Source organism: Haliotis asinina, chromosome 5 (assembly GCF_037392515.1).
Source record: "Haliotis asinina isolate JCU_RB_2024 chromosome 5, JCU_Hal_asi_v2, whole genome shotgun sequence".
NCBI lineage: Eukaryota > Metazoa > Mollusca > Gastropoda > Lepetellida > Haliotidae > Haliotis > Haliotis asinina.
The window spans coordinates 12,275,932-12,301,394 of record NC_090284.1 but is presented as its reverse complement, the minus strand read 5'-3'; the positions used below and the strand labels follow the sequence as shown (position 1 = coordinate 12,301,394).

The 25,463-nt window shown below is 38.3% G+C and overlaps 1 protein-coding gene across 4 annotated transcripts in view; it reads right to left on the bottom strand.

Moving 5' to 3' along the window:
* The window catches only part of LOC137283661 (RNA binding protein fox-1 homolog 2-like), a 95,673-nt gene extending 71,005 nt beyond the window's left edge, over window positions 1-24,668 (bottom strand). For 2 of the 4 annotated variants that reach the window (XM_067815283.1, XM_067815281.1), the window contains exon 1: window positions 23,981-24,668. In XM_067815283.1, the coding sequence (XP_067671384.1) occupies window positions 23,981-24,178 (198 nt within the window). In that variant the 5' untranslated portion in view covers window positions 24,179-24,668. The remainder of the gene's footprint in view (window positions 1-23,980) is intronic. The other 2 variants (XM_067815284.1, XM_067815282.1) reach the window with 2 other exon arrangements.
* Window positions 24,669-25,463: the final 795 nt, after the last annotated feature.

Sequence of the window (25,463 nt, the reverse complement as noted above, 5' to 3'; positions counted from 1 at the left end):
AACTGAATGTGGGAGATGTCAGAAAGGACATCATATACTTCACAAGCAGTTGCTGAAGCAACACTGACATTTAAACTCAAGAGCGTGGAGCTGTATGTGCTCCACTCTGCACTCCTCTTGCACGCGTTTATATTGCCATCCTAGTGAACGTCCATACTTGAAAGGTTAAGACTAATCACTGCTGCAGTTCTCAGCTGTTTTTATGAAGTTGACCATGTCTAGCACAATCCCTAATCTGCTTCCTACTGATGGGACTACAGTAACATTAAACACAGCGCATCTAACCTGTCTCAACAACCCATCAGACTTTTGTATTTTCAACAGTTTATGAAAACCACTTCATGGCATGAAAAAGATTTCTGTACACAAACATTTACATTGATAAAAAGCTATGTAAATGGCAAGGACAGTTGAAGGAGAGCTTGAAGTGATGTAGGTCATTGATGTTTACTGCTTGGTAGGACTACAAGCATGGGTGAGTGAGTGAGTGAGTGAATGTGTGTGTGTGTGTGTGTGTGTGAGAGAGAGAGAGAGAGAGAGAGAGCAGTGTTCACGAATGGTGTTTCAAAGTAACAAGACATTGGGTCCTGTAAGTTTCAGATGTCTGTCTGACCCACTGAAAATTCATAGGACCCACAGAATAAGATTAATCACACATTTCAGATTTAACATTTCTCATTTAACATTATATCATGACAAACATTATAAACATAAATTTATAAACAGTGAACAAGTGTCACATGCCACAAATAACTTCAGACAAAGTTATTTGATATATTCAGTCCGACACTTGGGCCAGCAGGTCGGGGAGTTTGGTCTGCCCATTGGCAAATCTGCCGGATTTGTCAGAGGGTCAGACACTATTCGTGAACACTGAGTGAATATAGTTTTATGCCGCCTTCAGTAACATTCCAGCAATATCACTCCTGAAATGGACATCAGAGGTATTGTACTGTAAAAGTAGAAGCATTATCCATAGGATTTTTTTTATTATTATTATTAGGAACCAGGATTGATTGGATGCCTCTATCACAGGCGTCAAAATACTGAAGGCAGGGGAAGATTCCATGTTTGAGCTTCACATAAATTGCCCATAACAGGGACCAAACCAGGATCTTGTGTATGGTACATCCAATTTTTTATGCATATAACTCATTTGACAATGGGATAACAATATCTGACAAAACAATTCAAACTGCCACCACATAGTCGTTCCGCTTACAACATGTACATGCTGCGCCGCCTGGACCTGAAGGCCCATGACATTGTATATGGAGTTCATCAACACTGTAATAAATACAGCCTACATGGTCATCGGCTCCCAGAGTGTCCCATCAACCAGTCAAACACTGTGTTATGACATGATGATTGTGCCAGCCATTATTAACTTCACCGACCACAGATTAATAGCTGTAACCCTTGTCTTGAAGATGTCTGGGAGCCTGTTGAGGTTCACTTCCACAAACCATAAACTCAGACGATGTACAACTCCCATGAGATATTGTAAGCTGTTTGCATAAACTTTCATTAAGATCGGTAGATCAGAGTGTGAGGAGATAGGGCTCAACATAGCCAAATTTACATTACTCAGAAAACCCATAGATGGAGTTCATCCAATAAGTAATAGGAACATTAAATTCCTTCCCCATCCTTCTGCTTGAACAACAATACTACAGCTGAATATTCAAACAGTTGTCCCTTGAAGTTGAGTTAGTTGCAACCTATGAGTGTGTGAGTGAGTGCGTGAGTGCGTGAGTGAGTTGACATATTTAAGCTGCTTTTGCTGATAATCCAGCAATATCACTGCAGAGGACACCAGAAATGAGCGTCATACATTGTACCCATGTAAGGAATCAAATTTGGATCTTCGGCATTAGGAGCAAATGATTTAACCACAACCTATGATGACCATTAGGGGTGACTATATGCATTGAAGTGGTCACAACTGGTGACATGATGCACCTTGTCCAAGTAATCTGGGCTTGCTCGTGATATCAATCACTGATATGTCGGTCTTTGTATTTACTGGTCAGTATCATATACCTGGCATACAGCCAAGAGAGTTGCTAACAAATGAACAATTGCAACTCAAACAAATGTCACGTTTTGGAGAGTTCACTCCTGTTGTATCTAAATCCTCCTCACATTCCACCACTGCTAACACCAACTGAACACACACTTTGCCTCAAGCTGTACAACATACATGACAGGTACATGTGTCAAACCCACTTAAGTCCAATCAGGAAATAGAACAAACGTAAATTTAGACTATTTATCTTCCTACTCATGTCCTTTAAAGGTACAGAGTTGTATTTGTAACTGTGTACTTAGAAATTTCAACCTTGGTTTGAAAAAAAGAAAAGAGTGATCACAAATAAAAGAGGAATTTTTGAATACATTTAGAGTATTTCTCATTAAAATAGTTTCAATAAAATTAACACTGAACAATACAGCTTTTGAATGCTTCACTGTCAAAGGATGCTGTTTAAAATAACAATCGTTAATCTGTGATACAAAAATCCGTGAACAATAAAGCTCTTCAATGTTATACTTGCCAAAAGATGTTTAACAACATGCAGTTCTTTTATACTATAACTATTAATCAGCGATGCCATGACAGAAAAACAAAGTAGTACTGAATAAAAAAGGTGTTGTTTAACTTCAGTATTGTATTCCTGTGAGGAATAACATGTTCTTGGCCACAAGCCCCCAACCAGCTAAATGAGAGTCAAACAGTGCTACTCTCAACACCTACTACCATGCATACGACAGGTAAATAAATGCCAGACACATTAAGCAGATTACCTGTGATTACCCAATCAGGACATTTCCGACAGGTGTGTTTACTTCAATGTTTAACTTGATGTGACCGTGGCAACGAGTGCACCACTTTAAAGAGAAAACTACATGGGGTCTAGTGTATAATGTGACAACTTAGACTGTGAGTTCCTCAATATATAAGAGACAATTACACAAGTGACAGGACCTCTCATTGACTGTCTGCGTTTCTCGAGACAAACATGCCCAGGTTAACACTAAACTGGTTCCTCAGGCAACAGGTGACCAACCCCTGTGGTCTGGTGTGGCTTGCACGTTCAACATGTGGTTCAACTTTATTTCAGCTTTTTTACGACAGCATTACTTGGATCAACAGCTTTTATAGCCTCAGTGGTTTTGAATGGTAATACAATTTACCAGCAGACAATGTTCTTCTCATATCCTTGATATAAATAGACACATGCAATAACAGTTGGGGACATGCTGAGAGTTATAGTGTGGGCAAATATACAACAAAAACATGAATAGATGGTAAAGTAATTGCTTAAAGGACATATTTACATGTTTATAAATTAAATATAAAGTTAAAAACCCTCCAGCAGAATGAAGGGAGGTGATAGGGTTTGACACCAAAGAATATTTCCCACATGTGACAATGTGCATGCATGGCTGCTTGTACTAGCCCAGACTTAAACTGGTTTTATTGGGCTAGCTCACTGAGATACCATGCCACATGTTAAGAATGAATATCTCACTCAAACACATTTTGCTCACTCTGACCTGACCAATCCTTGTTGTACTCATTGAGGCCGAGCACCAAGCAGGGTGCAACAAGTGCCATATTTTCACAATTGTTTTGGTATGACATGGATGGGGACCATCTGCTCTTGTGATGGATGCTCTAACCACTACTATACCATGGATGGTATCACACAGAATGACGTCAAATCACTGTGTTATAATCATAAAGATCAACTTTACATCGTCAGTAAATTTTGAGGGAGTGTATGTGGTGTGACTGACAATGATCATGAAACAATATTGGTATCTCAAACATGGGGGCTTGTATTGCTTGGAAACAGTGTTAGAAAGACATGTAGGTGTATAGACCCTATCTCAGTACTATATGAAAGGAAAGGGATGTAAATTTTGGAGAAATGGCAGCATACTGTCGAGGAATGACATGTAGATGTTGCAGTGAGATTTTAGACTTGTGGAGTGTTGCTGCTGATTGAATCTAGCCCTACATAGGTGCTGTCAAGGTGGCTGGAATCAACAAACAAATTTAAAAGGTGAGTTTTCGCTGTTTTGGGTGATCCATGATTTTGGCGTGGAATTGAAGAGGTAGCTGTTTTTGATGAGACACAGCATATAACTTCTGAAATAATGATCTGATTGTGACCATTTATTGCTCATTTTGTAGGGAAATCATCTACCTTTTGATCCGTAGGCCTCAGCGGGGTGTTACAAATATTTTACATGATGAAATCTAACTTTGATTGAGGAGGGTGTGGTTTCGCTGTTATGTCCCTTTCCTTTTTATTTTATAATAGTTTAATACTAGGGTAGGGTCTATAAACCTACATCTTTTTCTAACAATGATTCTAAGCGATACAGGCAAAGAACTTATTCATTTACAAAATATTTTAAACCTATCTGTTACTTCGCGGAAAGTGAGTGAGTTTAGTTTTATGCTGCTTCCAGCACTTTTCAAGCAATACCACTGGGAAAGACTGGAAATGTTCTTCACACATTTGAACCCATCTGGGGATCAAACCGTTGTATTTGAAATGACGAGCAGAAAATGTTTCTTTACCACATGTCAAGGACGTGTGAAAAAAACCCCTAAATTTATAAAGTATTTTTGAAACTATACCAAACTAAGTGATACAGACTAATGGGATACATCACATGTGCAGTGTTGCAGAACACAACACAATACCGACAGCGGTGTTAATCAATCAGGATTGATCTTCACAGACAAACTACCAAGGACAAGTAACTATTGATCTTGGCATTAGTATTCCTGCCTTTTTAGTCACCAAGAACTGTGGGAAAAAAAACTATTGTCAACAAACAACAGACCTACTGCATACAGTAAATAACCAAACAAAAATCAGTCTTCAGATGCCTTCATCAGTTACCCTACCAACTATAATCGATCACATTGATTATACTGATTGACTGAACACTGTGAACTGAGGCCTACAAATACTTCACAGCACAAAGGAGGAAACTGATAAACCTACTATACTCAACAAAACAAATGAACGTAAATCCTATTTTCAATATTTTTGTATCTAATAATCAATAATAGACCCAAATAATACTTAAATATTCAATACTGGGGTAGCCTTTAACTTTCTTTGTTGAGTATATAAATAACACATGGGTGATAAAGGACTGGCATTATTTTAGTGAAGAGTGTGTGAAATGGGTCTCGAGCAAAATTCCATGTGTGGACCTGAACCCTGACCTTGGAGTGACAAGTGAACACTTGAACCACTATGCCCTAAAGTTCTGCTCCAGAAAAGATAAATGTGCACAGACGGACAGACTGGGTGCATTTCAATAACCCCAGCAAAACACATTGCAGGGGATTGCAAATTTATATTATTCATCGCTACAGGTCAAGAATGTACACAAACTGAATATCATAACCTACATGGCTGTCTCCATGACGTCCGGACTGAAGCCTACTTTGGCCCTGGAATTGATGATCTCACACCTGAACACTGTTTGATCTCTCTGTACGCAGAGGAGGAGTAAACATTTTATGACTTGCTATCGGACCGTGCTATAAATCCTTGTTCCATGGTTGTAAATATTTTATTCCCTCATTGTTTTGCTATGTTGCTAAGCATATGGATGTCCAACCAGGAGGTACATGCCATGGATGAAGACAACAGGCTTAGCATAAAGGGAATACACAGCCGTATCGCTTAGTTCCACAGATGTCACACTCCACTGACTTAATGAATATACACATGGGTGAAGATGCCGCCAAACTACTACATAAAACAGATATAATCTCAAAGAACATTCTATTCTAAGCAAATACATGATCAGCATAAACAGAAGTTTTACTTATTTTCTCCATGTCAAATCTTTTGCTTCTGGGCAAATGCATTCTCTTCCCACAGTGGTTACTTGTTATATCTTCCTACGTAACCTCTGTTCTAATACGCAAGATCGTGAATGCATCGTGAAAACTAGAACCTCTTCCCGAGCGCGATACCCAAATGTTTCTTCTAGACAGAACTCAGTCATGTCATATTTGTTTCTCCACATTGCTTGCATTTGTCAAGTTGAATCTAGGTCGATGTAACACATGTTCTAATTGGACACAAAAAGGGGAGATAAATCTGCTGCCATTTTTTGCCGTTAGGGAATTTTATGAGAACCGCGAAATATGACCGTATTAGAACAGAGGTTCGTAGGACGATATGACAAGTAACATCTGTGGGAAGAGAATGGGGCAAATGGTGGGTTGACAGTTCTGGAAACTGTACAATTTTCTATGATCTTGTCTTTATAGAATAACACTGCAATTTAAAACACATTCAGAATGAGGGAGTTGAGTTTTACTCCTCTGTTAGCAATTTTCCAGCAATATGACAAGGTACAACAGAAATGGGCTTCACACATTTTACCTATGTGAGGAATCAAACGTGGGTCTTTGGCGTGACGATTGAGCGCTTTAACCACTAGGCTACCCCACTGCTCTTCTTGTTTCGACAAGTACACATAGGAACCATGACCAGGTGATAGGTGACACACTACATGAACAGGTTGTCCACACACATTCACTGAAGTGGGTGCAATCTTGTAGCCCTTAATGCTTGAAGACATGTCCAGACAAAGTACAAAACTACAATAATCAACTAGGAAGGGGTCCATTCAACAAAGTCTAAGGATTAGGCGCACTCGGAAAGGTACTGAACCAATACACTGCTTCATGTAACAGAAATATGTTCAAACCTTGTGACAGTTTGTTAAGACAGATCACTATAGAAAACAAATAATTATGAGACACTTATGTGGCAAAACTGAAGGGATTGGTAGGTTACAGTGTTAGAAAATTATTTTTCTTCTCAATAGTCCCCCTATACGTGATCTACAGTTGTCAACTAACTGATGGTATAAATGGTGGTCCACACACAAAAATATGCCATTATACTTGTTCTCGATCAGCAGATTCCAGTTTATTTTGAACCCTTCAGTTGAAGTGAAATGGGAGTTCAATGTTGCTCTGTTAAAGATTCTAGTGTGCTGACATTAACTGAATGAGACGTTTGCTGCTTTGGACAAAATTGCAAATATTTAAATGCTGTAACATTTGAGCAGTATTCTGACAGTAACACCACCAGGATAAGAGAGAATGGGTTTTTCATGGCACTGTAATGTTTGATAGCACAAGGATCTCTGACAAGCCAACACTTAAATATCTAAGCTCCTGATGCTGAACATAGAAAATCAGACAACAACACTAGACGCCTACTGTTACATTACCTTGGGTATAAAGCTTGTCCCATATTTCAAGCATTCCAGATGAACAGAAAGAGGACAACATACCTTTAAAACATACAGAGGGTCCTGAATGACAATATGAAGTTCCTGAACAAGCTACACAATGTCAGTATTGATCAAGAGTATATTGTGAATTATCTTCCCATCTCCAGCCCACCACACAACAATATAGCCTGCTACAATAAAACATAATAAAACATAATAAACCACATTCCCAGAACTGCTACCTTGGTTGTAACAAAACTCATTTTCCCCTGCCATTCATCCCAATCGAACCAATACATGTGCAAATCTCCACAATCAATCATACTTACAACGACTGACTGCAATGACAATATTCATCAGAATTAATAAACTGCATCTACAATCCAAACCAAAGCCCCACAAACCATGGATGAGGAGGGGGCAATAGCACTTGGTGCTGTCTTGTGGGATTAAAAAATTATGCCAAACTGCCATGAACACATATACATTACATAGACCTTGAAAATGTAAATTCTAATCAATATTTCTGAAAAAGGAAATTGATCAAAGCAGACGATGAACTGCTGCAGTACTTTGATGGCATAGGGAGACTAAGTTGTAGTGGAATGTTAGAATGTTGGTGCTAAGAGATGCAGGTGATATAACAAGGAAATGAACTCAAAAAGATCTTGACATTCCTTTGTCTCAAATTTTATTTTCTGGTACATTTCCCCCACTTCTGTGCCAACGTCCTTGTCGTAAAGATATAAATCCAAAAGGGGTGCTTAGCAGTCACAGTCCATGTTAACTTTATCTTATTATGATTTACCATGTTTACAAACATTATTGACAGTACCCCAAATGCTTTCTTGACAGTACTTCAGAAAGCAATGGAACGCCGGGTTGTTCATGCAAAGTTGACTGGGGACTGGAATGGCTTGTGATTAAATAATGTGACATCATGAGTGGATCCACCTTCAGTTTGCTTAGTTTCAGGACAATTAGAAGACCAATGAAAGACATCTTTTTTCAGTGTGTAGACAAGCATGACTATGTTACAAAATTCCTGAAAGTTGTAACCAGGAAGACAGAGAACTGACTACAAGGAAGTGTCATGAAACAAAACACCTTCATACATTATATCAACAATGTTCCTGAAAAAAGTGAAGAATATGTTAATTATAAACCTTTATTCTTAATCCAGCATATTATCTTTCTGAATGCTGCAATATCACAGTGATGAACAAGAGAAACAGGCTTTATACATTGTACCCATGGGTGTATTCAATCCATGTCTTCAGCGTGAAAAGCACAAGCTTCAACCATTAGACTACCCTAGCACCCTTTCATTCATGAGTAGCAATACTGCTCTGAAGTTGAACCTTTGAGGAGTAGTACCCATGAGGTCAAAGAGTAGGTGTGACAATCTGAAAACAAAGGTTCCCCCTACGTGGTAACACTGGGAAGTCAAAACAATGACAAACTCACTCCACATGCTGCAGTAATGATGAATTATGAACTTCTAAGATTTCATACATTCATATTTCATTTCACTGAAGGCATTCACCAAATTATCAGTTCATCAATATTCAGCTGAATTACGGTAGTAATTTCCTCATACTGCAAATAATACTGTCATCCGTGTTTGAAATTGTATCTGGTGTCATGTAACACGTTCAATGAATACAATAAACCATTGATTCTTTCTCCAGCTGAATGACAAATCCAGTGCATGGTGTCATCTGTTACACTTCCCCACAGAGAAGGGCATCCTTGGAGGCAGTGGTTGGAGGCGTTGGTTGACCTCCTCCACTTCCAGCTGGTCCAGTGCTCTTCAAGCCCCAGAACAGGCATGATAAGCTACAAGTGCTAGTGCTACTCAAACATTGATGAGCCGATAATTACTTACAGCCCTCTTTGACCAGCCTTTGATCTCTCAAAGTCATCAAGCTTTAACAGCCTTCAGTATGGCATTGGAAAATTAAGTAAAGCACCAATGTGTCAGTGAAGCTTGAGACACTGATATGATATCAATGGCTGATCTAAATCGGACCTGAATTGGATGTTGGTCTTACTGTGATCATCAAGTGACTAAGCTAACTAAATATTTCAGGAGTCTTTTCATCACTAAATCTGAAGAACAGCAGCAGACGCTGGACAATTCGAAGAACACTGCTAAATCACAACCAGGAACCAGTATCATGTCTTGAATGATCAAGTAAGCGAAAACTGGTTGGGCTGAGATTTAACTAGATGGTGTTGGGTAACCCTTGGATAGATACGGTGGGATGCTGCAATCTTGGTTAAATAGATGGTTAATTTGGCAATTCATAGGATTAAATTGTGTGAGTAACAATGACCCCTGAAGAGAAGAAGCACTCTGAAATGTAACACCCTAAAAAAAGACAGTTGTGGTTCCGATTATCTGATGGACCCTGGAATTATATTTTGTTAAGAGGCATGAATAGAATGAACCTTCAGACTTCACTAACGAACATCAGCCATTCTGTCAGAAAAGTTGACATGATGGTTGCAAGCTTGAATGAATAAACACTTATGGATTAATACATGTTATTAGTGCATACTTTACTTCCATGTAAAAATTTAAAAACTGACAAATTTAAAATCCTACCAACTTACCTACTCTTAATTTTAAAAGATGTGATTGGAACCACAAACTTTTTTCTAGCTGACCTAAACAGAATTCTGGTATGTTTCAACATCACCCACGATAAAGACAAAATATAGAAAATATGTGTTAATATATCTAAGTCATTTTAAAAAGAAATACAAAATTTGTGAAACATGATACGTTTAAAGGGACACTAACATCAATACTTAGCACTCCCCCAATGAACCTAAGGTGAATACATCCGATTAAGGGACTCACTTCTGACATGTCCCCAACGTTTCCAAGCAGACAGCAGGTTGATCTCCTTACACATGCTATGTATGGAGTTTTACCAACTCACTTGAGCATTTCACTGCTACCCTTTTTGGAATGACATATAGATTTGTTGTCAAAGGCAGTTAAAGCAGATTCTCCCAGTTATGCAAAAGTTTTATGGAAGATCTATTCCACACACAGCCTGAAAATGGATAGTCTGACAAACTACACTCATTCACCTAGTGATTTTTCAAATTCAAAGAGACATTTCAATGTCTAGCAAAAAATCAATGTCCATGATATTCTGTTACCCCTACTTGTGTAAACAATTTTGATGGTGTGCAGTGTAAGAGTGGCTGATCTGTAAACTGTTCCTCCACTGAACAAAACAAATCCACATGAAGAATGCCGGTCTCTCTTGAATGAACCTCACATTTCTCTCTCTCCGTCACAAACTGTTCTGTGAATCATGCCAATTGAACAACTGATAGTTTTCACAACCATAACACATCATAATCTGCCATTTCCACCCTAAAAATGAAAGAATTTACCTGTTCTCAATTAAGTCTGGTTAACATAACAACCAAACCCTTTTCCATTAGGCTATCCTTCATTACAGGAAGTGTTTTTGTACAAGCCTAATTCAGGTACTATCAAGTCTAATGGAACATATCTCAAATTTTTGTATGCATCTTAATTGGAATAAATCTCATGGACAAGCCCCCTTCCTCCATCCAGTCTCCACCAAGTTGGTATCAAGATGACAGAAGACCCCCTCCTCCATCCCGTCTCCCCCAAGTTGGTAGCAAGATGACAGAAGACTCCCCAGCTTGATTACTGCCACTGTCAATCACTCAAAGTTAAGACAACTTTTCTTTGATTACACACTTCTTTCATACTTTTTTTTTAGCTTCTTCCACGATACTTGACACATTTTCAAAGCAGATATGACATTCAAACAGAAAAGCATAAATACATTTTAGAACACTTTGTTGCTCAAAGGGCTGCATTTCAAAGAGAACATCTTGAAACATGTAGGTAAACCTGGCTATCAGTGTGTATATTACCCCAAGCAAATAAAACAGGACTTTCAGTACACACAATGATTCCTGTTACATTCTTCAATAAGAAAGATTAATGATGCTTAAGAAGTTAGATGACAAGAATCCAATAAATATTTTATGTTAGGTTTTCGTTTCCCTAAGGCATTTCTACTTCACACATAAGTTTTCTCAAGTCCCATATGAAACATTTATGTGTTTTCAAAGGTTGCAAACTCACTTAATTTTTGCCAGCACAAACATATAATGTGTATTATGAAATACACCAGAGAATTGTCATTGTAGGCCTACAGATGAGGTAACTGTAAATGATCTTCTGCTTCTGATGAGGTGAAAATCTTCTGCCGACTGGGTTCCAAATGCTCTGCGGAATCCAAAGAATAGGTTTCTGTTACCCAAAGTTGGCCTTCTTGTTGGTAACAATGAACAAAGCAGGTGCTCAGTATCCAATGTTCATGATCAGAACTACCCTCTGTGATAAATACTTTGAAACATCCTCTCTACTAAGTGAACACTGACCCTTTTACACATAATTTTCTTCATGTGAATAGGGCACATTAAAAATCTTCATTATTATTCTCCTGATGTTTCAGTGCTAGCTGCTGCCTTTATCAGGTGAGGGAATCATAATAAAGAACTAGCACAGGAGTGACGTGAGAGTTGTACCAAAGAAGCTGCCATGCAAAAATTCCTGTGATTCAATTCAGAAAAAAAATCAACAAATACTTCACCAGTCCATGTGATAATGCTGTGTGCCTTATTTGAATTCCAAATGATTCAGTTTTCAATTCGGACAATGACAGTCAAATGTTTACTTTGAACCTGAGCAGTCCATTTAATCAGCAACATTTACTCTTCAAAGCAGTCATGAATTTTCCAATCATAGAATGCTTAAAACTTTTTTCCCTCAAATGCATCTGACTTTTATTTCATCAATACTAGCTAATGGGAGGCAGAGGGAGAAAACCTCCTCGTCGCTTGCTGATACACCGGTGATGTCTCACTCCAGCTAACTCTTGTACAGCTAAGCTGGAAAGACATCATGTAACATTATCTCAACATCCAACAAGGAATCTCATCAAATTTACACACGATACTTCCTTAGTCCCCCATGTCAGCTTGCCTGAACCTAGGGTTGCATGATGAAAATTGAAAATCCTGTAAGCAAATAGTTCGACCCCAAATCAATACCGGACATTAGTCTCCCTTCCTTGGTTCACAACCTGATGCCAACATGACTTGATGGCACTCAATTAAACCCCCATCACAGCACAACACAGCAAGGGTTAAGCCATCCTGCATACAACTTTCCGTTAACACAGGCAGGATCAATGTTCTATATAATAGAAAAGTCAACAACCATCTCAGGGACTTTAGACAAATCCTGTTAAGTATTTCCATTGGTATTTAACAGGATTACTTCCCTTGTTGTAGAAGGACACAAGGCTGGAGATACTCATGATCAAAATCCCATCAAGACAAAAGGATCTGTGCTTCTGTTCAACTCTGGCACAAAATGAACAACACTCTTCTATTCATAATTGAGACATCTTTCAATTATTGACTTGTCTAGGACTTACATATTCTCTAAATGAACATTTTGTAATCTGAAATGCTAGCAGTTGAATCACATTCTGGCTTTGTATTTTTGTCCATATTTAGGTAATCTGAACCAAGGGTGAATGAGTGAGTTTACTCAAGGACACATGTACCCACCCACAAGGACATCTCGACATACTGTGACACATGTACCCATGGGGACACCTGAACATACTGTGACACCTGTTGCAACATGGACACCTCAGCATTCTGGAGCACCTCTACCCACATGGATATCCCAAAACACTGCGACACCTGTACTCACATGGGCACCTCAACATACTGTGACATCTGCAACTGTAGGTACACCTCAACATACTGTGACACCTGTACCCACATGAACACCTCATCTGCAGGTAAACCTGAACATACTGGAACACCTGCAACTGCAAGTTCACTCCAACATACTGGGACACATGTACCCACATGGACACTTCAGTATACTGGGACACTTGTACCCACATGGACTTATGAACATACTGGGAAACCTGTACCTATATGGACACCTCAACATACCAGGATATCTGAAACCACATGGACACCTAAACACACTGTAACACCTGTACCCACATGTACACCTCAACATACTTACTGTTTTCTCCCCATGTCAAAATAACAATATCTTTAAACTATTATCAGTATCACAGGACACCCAGAACTGAACAGCGCAAAAATAAAATCAGTTTAAGATGTTGATCCACCTTCATGATTGCATTGAAAAAATGAAGTTTATCGTCCTTGATCTACTTGTCCAAACCAATCTTAATGCAACAACTGTCGTAGTCAATGACAAAATAAGTAACCACTATCGGAGCACTAAAACAGCAATATACAAACAGAACGTGACAGATTAGAAGTGTAGTTACTGGAACCTTGTGAACTGACCACAATACAAGGATAGTGGTGGGGACAAAAAAGCAACAACATAAACATGACCACAAAGAAAACATGTCTACACGTCCAAGGTCATTCACCCCACATTAGATCATGTTGACAAGAGTAATCCCACCAACACAACCTGATGATCTTGAATGCTGTTCAATAGCTGACAATAACTACTGTCTTGTTTACCTTTACAGAGACCTGCATTTGTGCATGTTAACACTAAGTCTCATGAGTTTTAGCTGCTTTAGAGGCTCTTAGTTATTTCTTCTATCGTGGCAGCAGCCTGTGTTTCTGTGCACTTTTATAACAAATTATGTCAGGTTCAGTTACAGTCAATGCTTGAGAGCACAAAAATCTTAGACACTTCTCTGTCCTCTCAAGTAAAATATAGAAATAAACAGGACATATATTTCACCTCAGTGGAATCATTAAGTCCGGATCAGTCTACTGAGCTGAATACAACACACAAGACTTCCACACAGGATCACAAAATTTTAAAGGTTTGGTTGATTGGTTTAACGCTGCATTTAAATTCCAGCTACATGGTGACAGTCTCATTACTAAAGGGAAAATAAACTCATTTTCATGAACACTTTTAAGACCATGGTACATTTGGACAGAGCGATCGTAGCTGCCTTACTCTAACATTGATATATAGTGGTAATGGTGTTAGTTTGTCTCACAGTCCCTGACCCACATTATTTTCCCTACTGCCAAGCCTTCTCTGTAATGCTTAAGCCTCAAATGAAGTAAGTCTCGGTTTCCTCAGGTTCTGAATCTCTGGTCTCCCTGGGGCTCCTTTTCAATTTATATGGGATTGTTACAACTTATACAAGCATAATTCTATAAACTCGGAGACTAAGTGTTTGCCTATAATGGTAGTTGTTGTGCTAAGATAGACTTGTGCTACTGGGCCCAGATGTCTGGGACAAGTGTGAACACTGCTGACCTTAACATGTGGGAGTGGGGAATGTATTAATCAAAATCTCTGCTTACATCACATCCATAAGTAGAACCATGCCAAACACCCATGTATAATAGAACCAATAGTCACTGTCTACAAGTGTCTCTGATACGGAGGAGAACACGGGGATCTATATTCACACTGGAGTCAGACTGTGTTGGTAAACCTGTCGACTGAGAGGTCCGCATGAATGCTGTAACAGCCATCTAGAAGTAACAATAGTCTTGGTGAGACAATTAAACAGCAAGACTCAGTTTCAATACTCCAGCCCTTGTGGAGATCTGTCAGTACACATCCTGAGCCCAAGCACTTACTGTGGAGACTGCAGCGGTAGGTAGTGATGATACTCTCAACACAATACATCAACTACTTGAGATGGGTATTGTCCGTTAGAAAATGCAATGCAAAGCAAACATTTCGTTACTATAATGGAAATACAGCCTGTTGCTAATTTTTGTTATGTTTGGTGATACTATTATATTGATTTGCCATCTTACATAGTGTGATCAGAACAAAACCACACACTGGTTGTGTTTGTGGACACAAACAGATTGATTTTGCATTTGCAAAGAATATACATGCAACACTGTAATGGTGGGGAGAAAAAAGCATGGAAAAATAGAACTGACAGTTGATCAACAGACCCTAAACCAAACTCACTCACTACATGAGTACATGAAAAAGGTCCACATTGTAACACTGCTCAGTGCAAAATATTGGCTTGATTCTGCATGAATGTTTCTGGTCTTTATTGTATACCATGTTTCTGGGGGTACTTGACCTGAAGAAGGGGCAAAAAGTTGCCCAGAAATGTGGTATACAATAAAGTTGCCATCTATACACTCATCTTTATCTGTCCTTTGGGAATATATGAAACAAAATTGAAATAAAAGAAACTATCAGAAGCAAGATCCTATTAAACATTTGTATTTTCATGTTCATCTCTACAATGTATGTAGCTGATAAGTCTTGAATATCTGTTAAAATAAGTTCAGCCTAACTACAGTTCCAGTTGTAGGGAGTAGGAAATGTGAACAAAGGACTTCACATTGGGAAGATTGGGGGCATTAAAGTAGGGATGTACACAGCATTTCCTAACATATATAACAATATCCAGTCCTGACCATCTCCATGCAGTCATGCCACCTACATGTTTGAGACATTTAATAAGATGTTTCTCTGTGGGTATAAGGTAATATACTCTTTAACTTTATGAAAGAAAGACATGTACTTTTTCTATTACTATAAGATGCTAATCAATACATGAGACCTATTCAACACACGTGAAAAAGCACAACAAAGTATCTTTGACATGACCCCTTGCGCCAATAGGGAGCACATGCATTTCATGCCACGTGAGTCAATTTTCTGCGTCATACCTGGCTGAGCAATTTAACTGCTATCTATAGTCTGATCTATTGTTTTCAGCAGCTAGCTGTAAGTTTTGCCCTATTTTACAAGTAAACATGCTTTTCTGGATATCTTCTTACACATCCCATGGAATGCCCAGTAAGGCCTAAGTGAGTTATATATGCATTTCTACATATTTTATTTGTCGTTGTGTAAATTTGCGTGATACAGAATAAAAGCCTAAAAACAGGTTTTTTCCTATTTCCAACAGTACTTAGGTTACAAAACAAATGACTCATAATAAAGTCATTACTTGTACAGGACACAGAAAAGGTATCAGTTAGGGCTGGGACGGTTCCTAAGTTTCTATCCGGTATTACCCTACCCTGATACCTGTTATGTTAATTCCTGACATCAAATTTGAACTGGCAATATATTCTTCAGCTCAGAGGTTAAAATTTCAAGTTTTTTAGTATCTCAATCATGTATTATATTCTAAAGAGTGAGTGAGTTTTGTTTTACGCCACACTCAGCAATATTCCAGCTATATGGCCACGGTCTGTAAAATAATTGAGTCTGGACCAGACAATCCTGTGACCAACAACATGAGCATCGATCTGTGTAATTGGGAACCGATGATAAATGTCAACCAAGTCAGCAAGTCTGAGCATCCGATCCCATTAGTCGCCTCTTATGACAAGCATAGTCACCTTTTATGGCAAGCATGGGTTGCTGAAAGCCTATTCTACCCTGGGACCTTCATGTGTCATATTCCTGAAAGTGACTATAAATTATGTGTATATCTTCAAAGACAATTCACCCTTTTGAGCATGAAAGAGCAACATATGATATTACATTGTTTAATCCATCAGTCACATTGTCATAATGGGTCCGGGTATTGAGAAGGGTACCCATGTCCAACTCATTACCTACCTGTCCTGGGTATCCGGGTTACTTGTCCGAACCCTAGTATCAATTTATATCTACCTACAGATTGTCAAAAAACACCACTATTTTATTCTTCACATTCTTCATCAAATGTTTCAGATTTCATACCTATTCAGCTATTCCAAACAGTACAATGAAGTCTTTGCAATGGAAATTAAAAGAATATTAAAGCCAACCTGTCCATTTGCTTGAATGTCACAGCCTTTTGTAATGAATGGACAAACCTCCTGATCAAACTGGCGAAAGCTTCAGCCTTTTGAAAGCAATTTAAGATATTGGAACATGACGCACAGCAGATCACCTAGGGACTCTCATAAAGTCATCTTGATGATTCATAGTTATAAATGGCAATCAAATACTCTACATTGTATGGGATTTTTTCAAAAATTAACACAAAATCACTATTTTCAGGCCAAATCATTTCCAGCTTTCCATTTTCCAGCCAAGTGACTGCAAGGCAGTTGTTGCACAGGACACAGAATGACTCACAGGAACACCATCTTGTGTGACCAGAGTCTACAACAGGTACTTCCACACAATCCTTTGTCAGTCTTTACACAATACTGTAGCCTGGATTCAAGCTGATTTTCCTTAAGTTGTTTTCTTGATCATGTTTATTGGAGACAGACTGTACTCCGATCAAGTGATTCCAATTTCAGGGAATGATCAGACTAATCAAATCAGATACTGTTACAAATAATGAAAAGAACTCTAGAAGAATGTTTGTAGTGTTTAGAAGGTTCCTGCAAACTTGTTCACAATGTTTGCTACAGGTTTCTTGCCTACTTGGGTTAAGTAGCTTTGTACAGCATCTTGATTATGTGACAATTGTTTTATACCGTCTTTGCTAATACTCTAGTGATAGCAGAACAAATACAACCACATACTGGCTTCACATACTATTAACAAATGGGGAGTCAAACACAGGCCTTTGGTGTGATGAGGGAAACCTTTAACAATGTGGCGAACCCTAGTATCAATTTATATCTACCTACAGATTGTCAAAAAACACCACTATTTTATTCTTCACATTCTTCATCAAATGTTTCAGATTTCATACCTATTCAGCTATTCCAAACAGTACAATGAAGTCTTTGCAATGGAAATTAAAAGAATATTAAAGCCAACCTGTCCATTTGCTTGAATGTCACAGCCTTTTGTAATGAATGGACAAACCTCCTGATCAAACTGGCGAAAGCTTCAGCCTTTTGAAAGCAATTTAAGATATTGGAACATGACGCACAGCAGATCACCTAGGGACTCTCATAAAGTCATCTTGATGATTCATAGTTATAAATGGCAATCAAATACTCTACATTGTACGGGATTTTTTCAAAAATTAACACAAAATCACTATTTTCAGGCCAAATCATTTCCAGCTTTCCATTTTCCAGCCAAGTGACTGCAAGGCAGTTGTTGCACAGGACACAGAATGACTCACAGGAACACCATCTTGTGTGACCAGAGTCTACAACAGGTACTTCCACACAATCCTTTGTCAGTCTTTACACAATACTGTAGCCTGGATTCAAGCTGATTTTCCTTAAGTTGTTTTCTTGATCATGTTTATTGGAGACAGACTGTACTCCGATCAAGTGATTCCAATTTCAGGGAATGATCAGACTAATCAAATCAGATACTGTTACAAATAATGAAAAGAACTCTAGAAGAATGTTTGTAGTGTTTAGAAGGTTCCTGCAAACTTGTTCACAATGTTTGCTACAGGTTTCTTGCCTACTTGGGTTAAGTAGCTTTGTACAGCATCTTGATTATGTGACAATTGTTTTATACCGTCTTTGCTAATACTCTAGTGATAGCAGAACAAATACAACCACATACTGGCTTCACATACTATTAACAAATGGGGAGTCAAACACAGGCCTTTGGTGTGATGAGGGAACTAGGTTTCCCCATCGCAGCCAATTATTTAGGAGGAAATACTGTTTGGACTGTATTCTGATCAGCTGAACACTCTTGCCGGACATAGAACGTTTGTTACACTGTCAATCATTTCATTACCCATGACAATGTTCATCACTCTCTCCGACACTAATGTTCCAGTATCTTGTCCCAAACAAGTTTACTTTTGGTGGTGATTAAAATTAAGGTCAAGGTCAAATAACATCGACATAATCCAATATTGACACCCTTGCCAAGTGATATGACAGACTCTGTGGTGTCCTACATAAAAATAACTGCCACACATCTGGTTTAACTGAGTTGTTCTTGGGTGTTATCACAGAACAAATCTGCTCCATTCCATCTATAATAGTGACAATAGTGTTTGGAGAAAAACCCTCCTACTGTTTAACTGCCTTCCATCAATGTACAGCTCAGACTTCTGAAATGACAGTGTTCTTTAAACATCATTACCCTTAAAGTTCAAAATAATTTCATTGATAGTGATATGAAATCCATTGCATTTAACAGAAAAATATAACATGCTCCAGTAGATTCAAATACTGGCACACCATATCATGTATATCCTGTCTATTGTTATTTCAGTGCAATACTTTTCATATTGACATTTTCCATGCAGCTAGAGAACTGGCATAAACTGCCAAATATTAATGGGTTTTTCAAATATACAAAACAATGATATAGTAGCAAGAAGATCAATACGTCATATTATGACCTTGATATCACAGCCTCAGCACTCCAGTAGTTAAACATACAAATACCCAATATTCATATCAATCAATGACTAATCAACAAGCTGTCAGCACTTGGGTCCCACCATTGTATATAGTCTATATCATCACCTATAGTCCATTGTATATATCCTATATCACCCTGATGAACACCTGATATTCCTTTGCACATTGTCTGTGTCACCACCTGATATTAACATGATGTAAACCACACAAAAGAGATAGTCGGGTGTGACAGAAACATAATACCTCCTCTTGAAACCACTGGGTATAATAGAATCAATTCCGCTATTCTCTAGAGAGCATATTTGTACCGATCGACAACCACAGTTCTGCAGCCAAGAGCTCTCACCATCATTCAGCCGTATCCCTTTAATTAGTCCCCATTCTCCACTAGCAACATTCCTTCAAAGTGAGGTATAATGGATTGCAGAAATATGGTTTTCATATTCATCATTTCTGACTGAAAAATAATAACTTTAGATCTAGATTAACTACAAACTGATCAATCATGTTATTTTGCAGAGTATCAGAATCAGCATTTTGTCACAATGTTTTCAACAGCACATAGATAATCATTGAGCTGGTTCTTTAGTAGCTTGCATTGATAAAGGAAATGTAGTATGTGCTAAAATAAGATCTATGAGTTCTGCTATACATCAAGATGGGTCGTGGTGAAACTGAAGGAAACATTAGAGGAGTCAGCATTTTTGTTTTTTAATACCATGAAAATGAATTCTTTTGCAGCCAACAACTAACTTTAACACTTTATATCTAGTATCTGTCCTACCATGTATTTTATCTGTTTATCAGAATAATACCGGTGAATCATGTTTTAATTATCTCTGCCAATGATTCATACTCTTTGTTTTAATGAGAGATATTCACAGATTCAAAGGAGTAAAGAGTCTTTGATATGTTCTTGTTTTGCATAGTTATGAAATTAGGCAGTAGCAGGTTCATAAACTAAGAAACACAGCACAAAATGGCTTATTAAAACATAGCATTTCATCAATGATGCATATATATCATTTAAATAGGGAGCTGACATATTGTTTCAAGAAGAGAGGCTTTAATACTGTTTCATATATCTATTTTTATTTAAGAAATCAAATATCTACATGTCACATTCCAAGAAATCAAATAAAAAATGACACTTAACAAATAGAAGACATACTGTTTCATGGATTTGTTCTGTAAATTGAGCCCACATATACATTAGAACTTAGACCAGTACTAGTATACATGGATTGTTAGCATCACTAGTAAGTAAAAGCAAGTGATAATAAAACTTGGGTAAGTAATGAACATAGGCAACATTCATCAGTAGAAGTGAATCAGGATGTAGTGTCTCTCATCACATAACAGGATGTTTGTCATCCAAATCTGCGTTCAAACCACGCTTTTGACCAGTTGAACATTGATATGGCTATTGGGCCTTCACTGAAACTTCTCTTCTCTTCTTAAGACAAATAAATCTGTCATCTTATGACTTTAACAGCAAAACTTTTCAATACAGCTCATAACTTATATGCTATGTGGGATGGGGAGTTGGGGGCAGAGAACTGTACTTGCTCTCGGGTGTCTTTCCACAAGAAACAAACTATCAATATTTACCACACCAAGTCAAACACTGAAACAGTGCTACATACAGATACCCACCCCTTCTGAGTATCAGAGTCGGTACAATACTCAAATGAACTGTTCTTGATACAAACTGGGGCAATCATTATGACATAGGGCTGGGAATCCATATTGCTAAGAAATGAGCACTCAAATTAATGTACAGGGGTCAATCATTTTCCAGGATTCAAACCCAACCCAAATTCACAAGACTGAGACTGACAGGAGTTCAGGAAGGACTGTGTCAGTTCCTTGTTTTGTCTTACTTTTTCCAAATGGAAGATCGATGGTAGGACATCACTTTTCGGAAACCAGTGAATATACTAACAAATTTGTATCCCTTCTTGTAACTGAGGTCAGGCTGGTCCATCCTCTATACACTTTAACATGGCTTGAGATATTAGTGAGAATGAAAAACAAATTCCTAATGCTTCCTGTGCTTCTCTTGTACCAAACTGGTCTGTGCATCATTAACAAAGGTTATGGCAACAGTTCACTTTTATGGACTAGTGAAAATGAAATGAATTCATGTTTCCTGTATCATGAGGTCAGGTTGATCTGTACACCTTTAACATGGCTTATGGTCCTCTAGCCTGAGTCGTCATGACACGACAGGCCTGTGGTAATGACCGCAGCGTCCTCCTACCTGGCACCAGACAAGGTATCCATCATGCATGCAGGTGATCTTTATTGATGTGGGTTTGGTCAACAGCTATAAGAGGATTGCCCATGTCACATGAGGCTGTTGATTCTGTGAGCAGTCCTTTATCAACAAGGAAATGGCTCCATGTGCTTCTACATGTACACTTCCACAAACAAAACAGAGTTTCTGAACTAAGTTTTACACAATTTCTCACAGATAAAGATCTGAGCAAACTGACATTTTGGGGCAAAGTAGGATGAAACATGGATTGACTACAGAAATGTTCTGGGTCACATAAAATACAAATGAATGTTGAGTATGTCAATATCATAAAATTTCTTGATCATGGGATCAACATTCAAATAACTTTATGAAATATGTAAAACAGCATGAATTACCATTAGTCATTAGTAAATACAGGCTTCTAAAAATCTTAATGAAGTAGTGTACACTCGATGTCCATGTGTGTGTTTTCAAAATTTCATTACCATGTAAGTAAGTTTAGTGTGGAGAGGTTAGAAAATGTGTTACAACAGAGTCCTTGAATAAGTCCACCTCCTCTCTTGAGTCTTGGATTCATCTTACTTTTACAAATCCACACCTGTCTAGTATCAATACCAAAACCAACACACACTGAACCAAATCAAATTAGACCTAACCCTCAGTCATTACACTCTCAGTTTTCATCGATCAAGGAAATCAAATGCAACAAAAACAAAGCTGACATGAGCTTGGCAGAGTGTGTAATAAGGCAACACCAAAGTAATGTAATCTACACCCCAGTACCAAGAGCCCAGGTGATAGATATACCACTGGACATTGATAACCTCTGACCTGTAGGGGGATTAGAAGCACTCCACACAAACCCTCTATTAATGTAAGGTTTAGGATCATCAGTTCAAGACTCTATAGCAACACCTCTTCATGTTGCTGTTACCAATAGTGTGTAACAATGGAAAAATATAAAAAAAATTCTTCACTACATATAGTTGCTATATTTTGGATTGATTTCTAAGACTTATTCAAGACTTGAAATCAGCTGGAACTGGAGATTGGTTTGACGCCAGCAGAATTTGTCGGTATTCGTAAATGATCATATGATGATTCATAAGTGATGATGTGACAAAAAAAACATTTGTCAAGAACAATGTGAGAAATGCAATACTGTTCCAGATTGCGATTTGGTTTTTCCTCTTATTGTTGAAAAGATGATAGTGTCATTTTCAGAAGCTATATCTTGTAGATTCAATATCAATTTACTTTCACTCTTGAGTAACTAGTCCCATCTGTTTACATTTTTGACTAGATCAAGACAGGCTCAGAAAAACATTTTTTTTAACTTTCACCTCACCTCTTCCAGATGCATCTTACTTTAAGTTATTAATAGAAATACTGGCATGTGTTTCAGTTTAGAAGATAACACTCACAGTTTCAGTATTAACTGTTTTAAGGAGGAAATGAAAAAGGTTGAGTCACCAATCAGTCATATGAATGATTATGACTGAGAACTTGTGAGAAATCCATTGAATACTGGCTTTTGTTTATGTAAATCATGTAGTAAATTCTTGTCATGATAAAGGATTGCATACAGAAATGAAGTGAAGTATGGGGTAAATAAAATGTGAAATGAACCCTGGTTGTAGACAGGCTATCACAATTGACAGGCTATCGGACAATGAAACTAATGACGCTCCATTTTCCTGCTAGCTTCAAGGAAGTGAATACGCTGGGCGCTCTCGTTAATCCCCCAATGCGTGTATGAAAAACACTTCCAATAAAGGTTCAGCTGTTCACGATATTACTCACAAGTCATAATCCACACGAATAACATCTGTATAAACATGAAATCGGAGCCAAATACATGCGCTGATGTAACGCCGAGTTTGGAAAATAAACCGCGGGATTCAAACAGTACTTTCCTGAGTTCTTTGCGACAGATTAGTTTTTACCCATGGCAAACGTGACAGTTGATAAATCGAGGGGAGTGGAATCCCTCAGTATTTACCTTGGTCATATTCACCCCCCTCACTAAACAAAGTCCTTGCGATAACACACCTTTTCTTTGTCATCAGTAGCTATCGTTCAAAACACGCTTACCTCTCCATTCGTTCTGTTTTCTTTGTTCTCCTCGTTAATTTCCTTCGTTCCGTTTATGTGAAGCATAGTCTGTGTTCCTGAATTTTCTTTCTGTAGAAGAAAATCTTTTGCAGGGTCTCTAGTAAACAATTTCATAAGTTTTTCGTCAATTTTTCCGGCAGGTCCATTCCCCGAAACTTGAGTTATGGTCTCCGCCATGTTGAATATCGGGAAATCACGCCTCCGTTGTCACTCGCGGTTGCAGCTGCTTACTCCCAATGCTAACTCAGTCATCAAACTCAGCACAGTCCGCAAAATCACTCACAACACTAAGCGGGCACGCGTTTCCGCCAACCTGCATCCGTTCCCTTATCACTGGTAAATTCCCCGTTCTATATGTCCGAGAGAATGAGCTTACCCAACCTCTGTAATGATGAAACAATACCCGGATGCGCTGGGGCCCACAGATGAAAGCTGGGCGATGTTTTGTTTTGCCAAACCCAGCGGCCCGACACCTGCCTTCTATCGAACTGCGTTCATTGGCCCGTTCCTGAATCGATCCATGTCAATCTAACCGCTCATTTGGAAATAAGGCACAGGAGGTAGAAATCAAATTAAAGATTAAGCATCAACTGACATAAGTTATCATAAGAGATAGTTGTTAGACAACGCCGGACTCAACCTGGTCTACATGCACAGCAGTTAGACGACAGGTAGATCTAGAATTTATCGATCACTCAGGTGTAGACAGGTCGGACGATAGATACTTCGTTACTACTTGTGTCCACACAGCGTGACCCTCATTGAGTTATATTGTAGAAATATGAAGTGCGGAGTCGGGTGTTCGTTTGACATACCCTCCCGCGGAGTATTTGGTTCTGAATACTTTACTGTCAGCTGTCCCTTGAAATTTACAACGCGTTCCCATTGTTGGCCACACTGGTTGTACTATGCATTGTCTAACTGTGGAAAATAAAAACAAAAACAAAACTGAACAATAACAAGAAAACAGTTTTTGAAAGAAATACAGTTTTAGCTCGCATTTTTATCGTACTTTTTAAAATGTTACGGATTTATGATAATTTTGGTTCATTGAATGATGTGATATGTTGATTCTATATGATGTGTTGGCGTCTTTCTTCTGTACAATTGGGATGGTTTCGTGAAATAACAGGAAATATCAAAAATGCTGTGAAAAGCATAACGAAGAACCGAAAGAGTCTTGGAAAGAAGAGACGACAGGCGTCCGTATTGTTTGTTTTTGACATCCTCTTGGCGGCGCACGTGGTAAACAAGTGACGTCACAGGCAAATGAACCTGTCTCCTCAGCCGCTTCTGCTTTGAAGAAGGTCGCGCGTGCAGTATAGTAGAGAGACAGTCATAATGATAAGGATACAGAAGATGTAAGCTATTTAGAATAAAATAAATATATTAATATCATGATGTCATCATCTAGGACGGTGCCTTGTTGAGACATCCTCACTAATATGTGCCAGTCAATAAC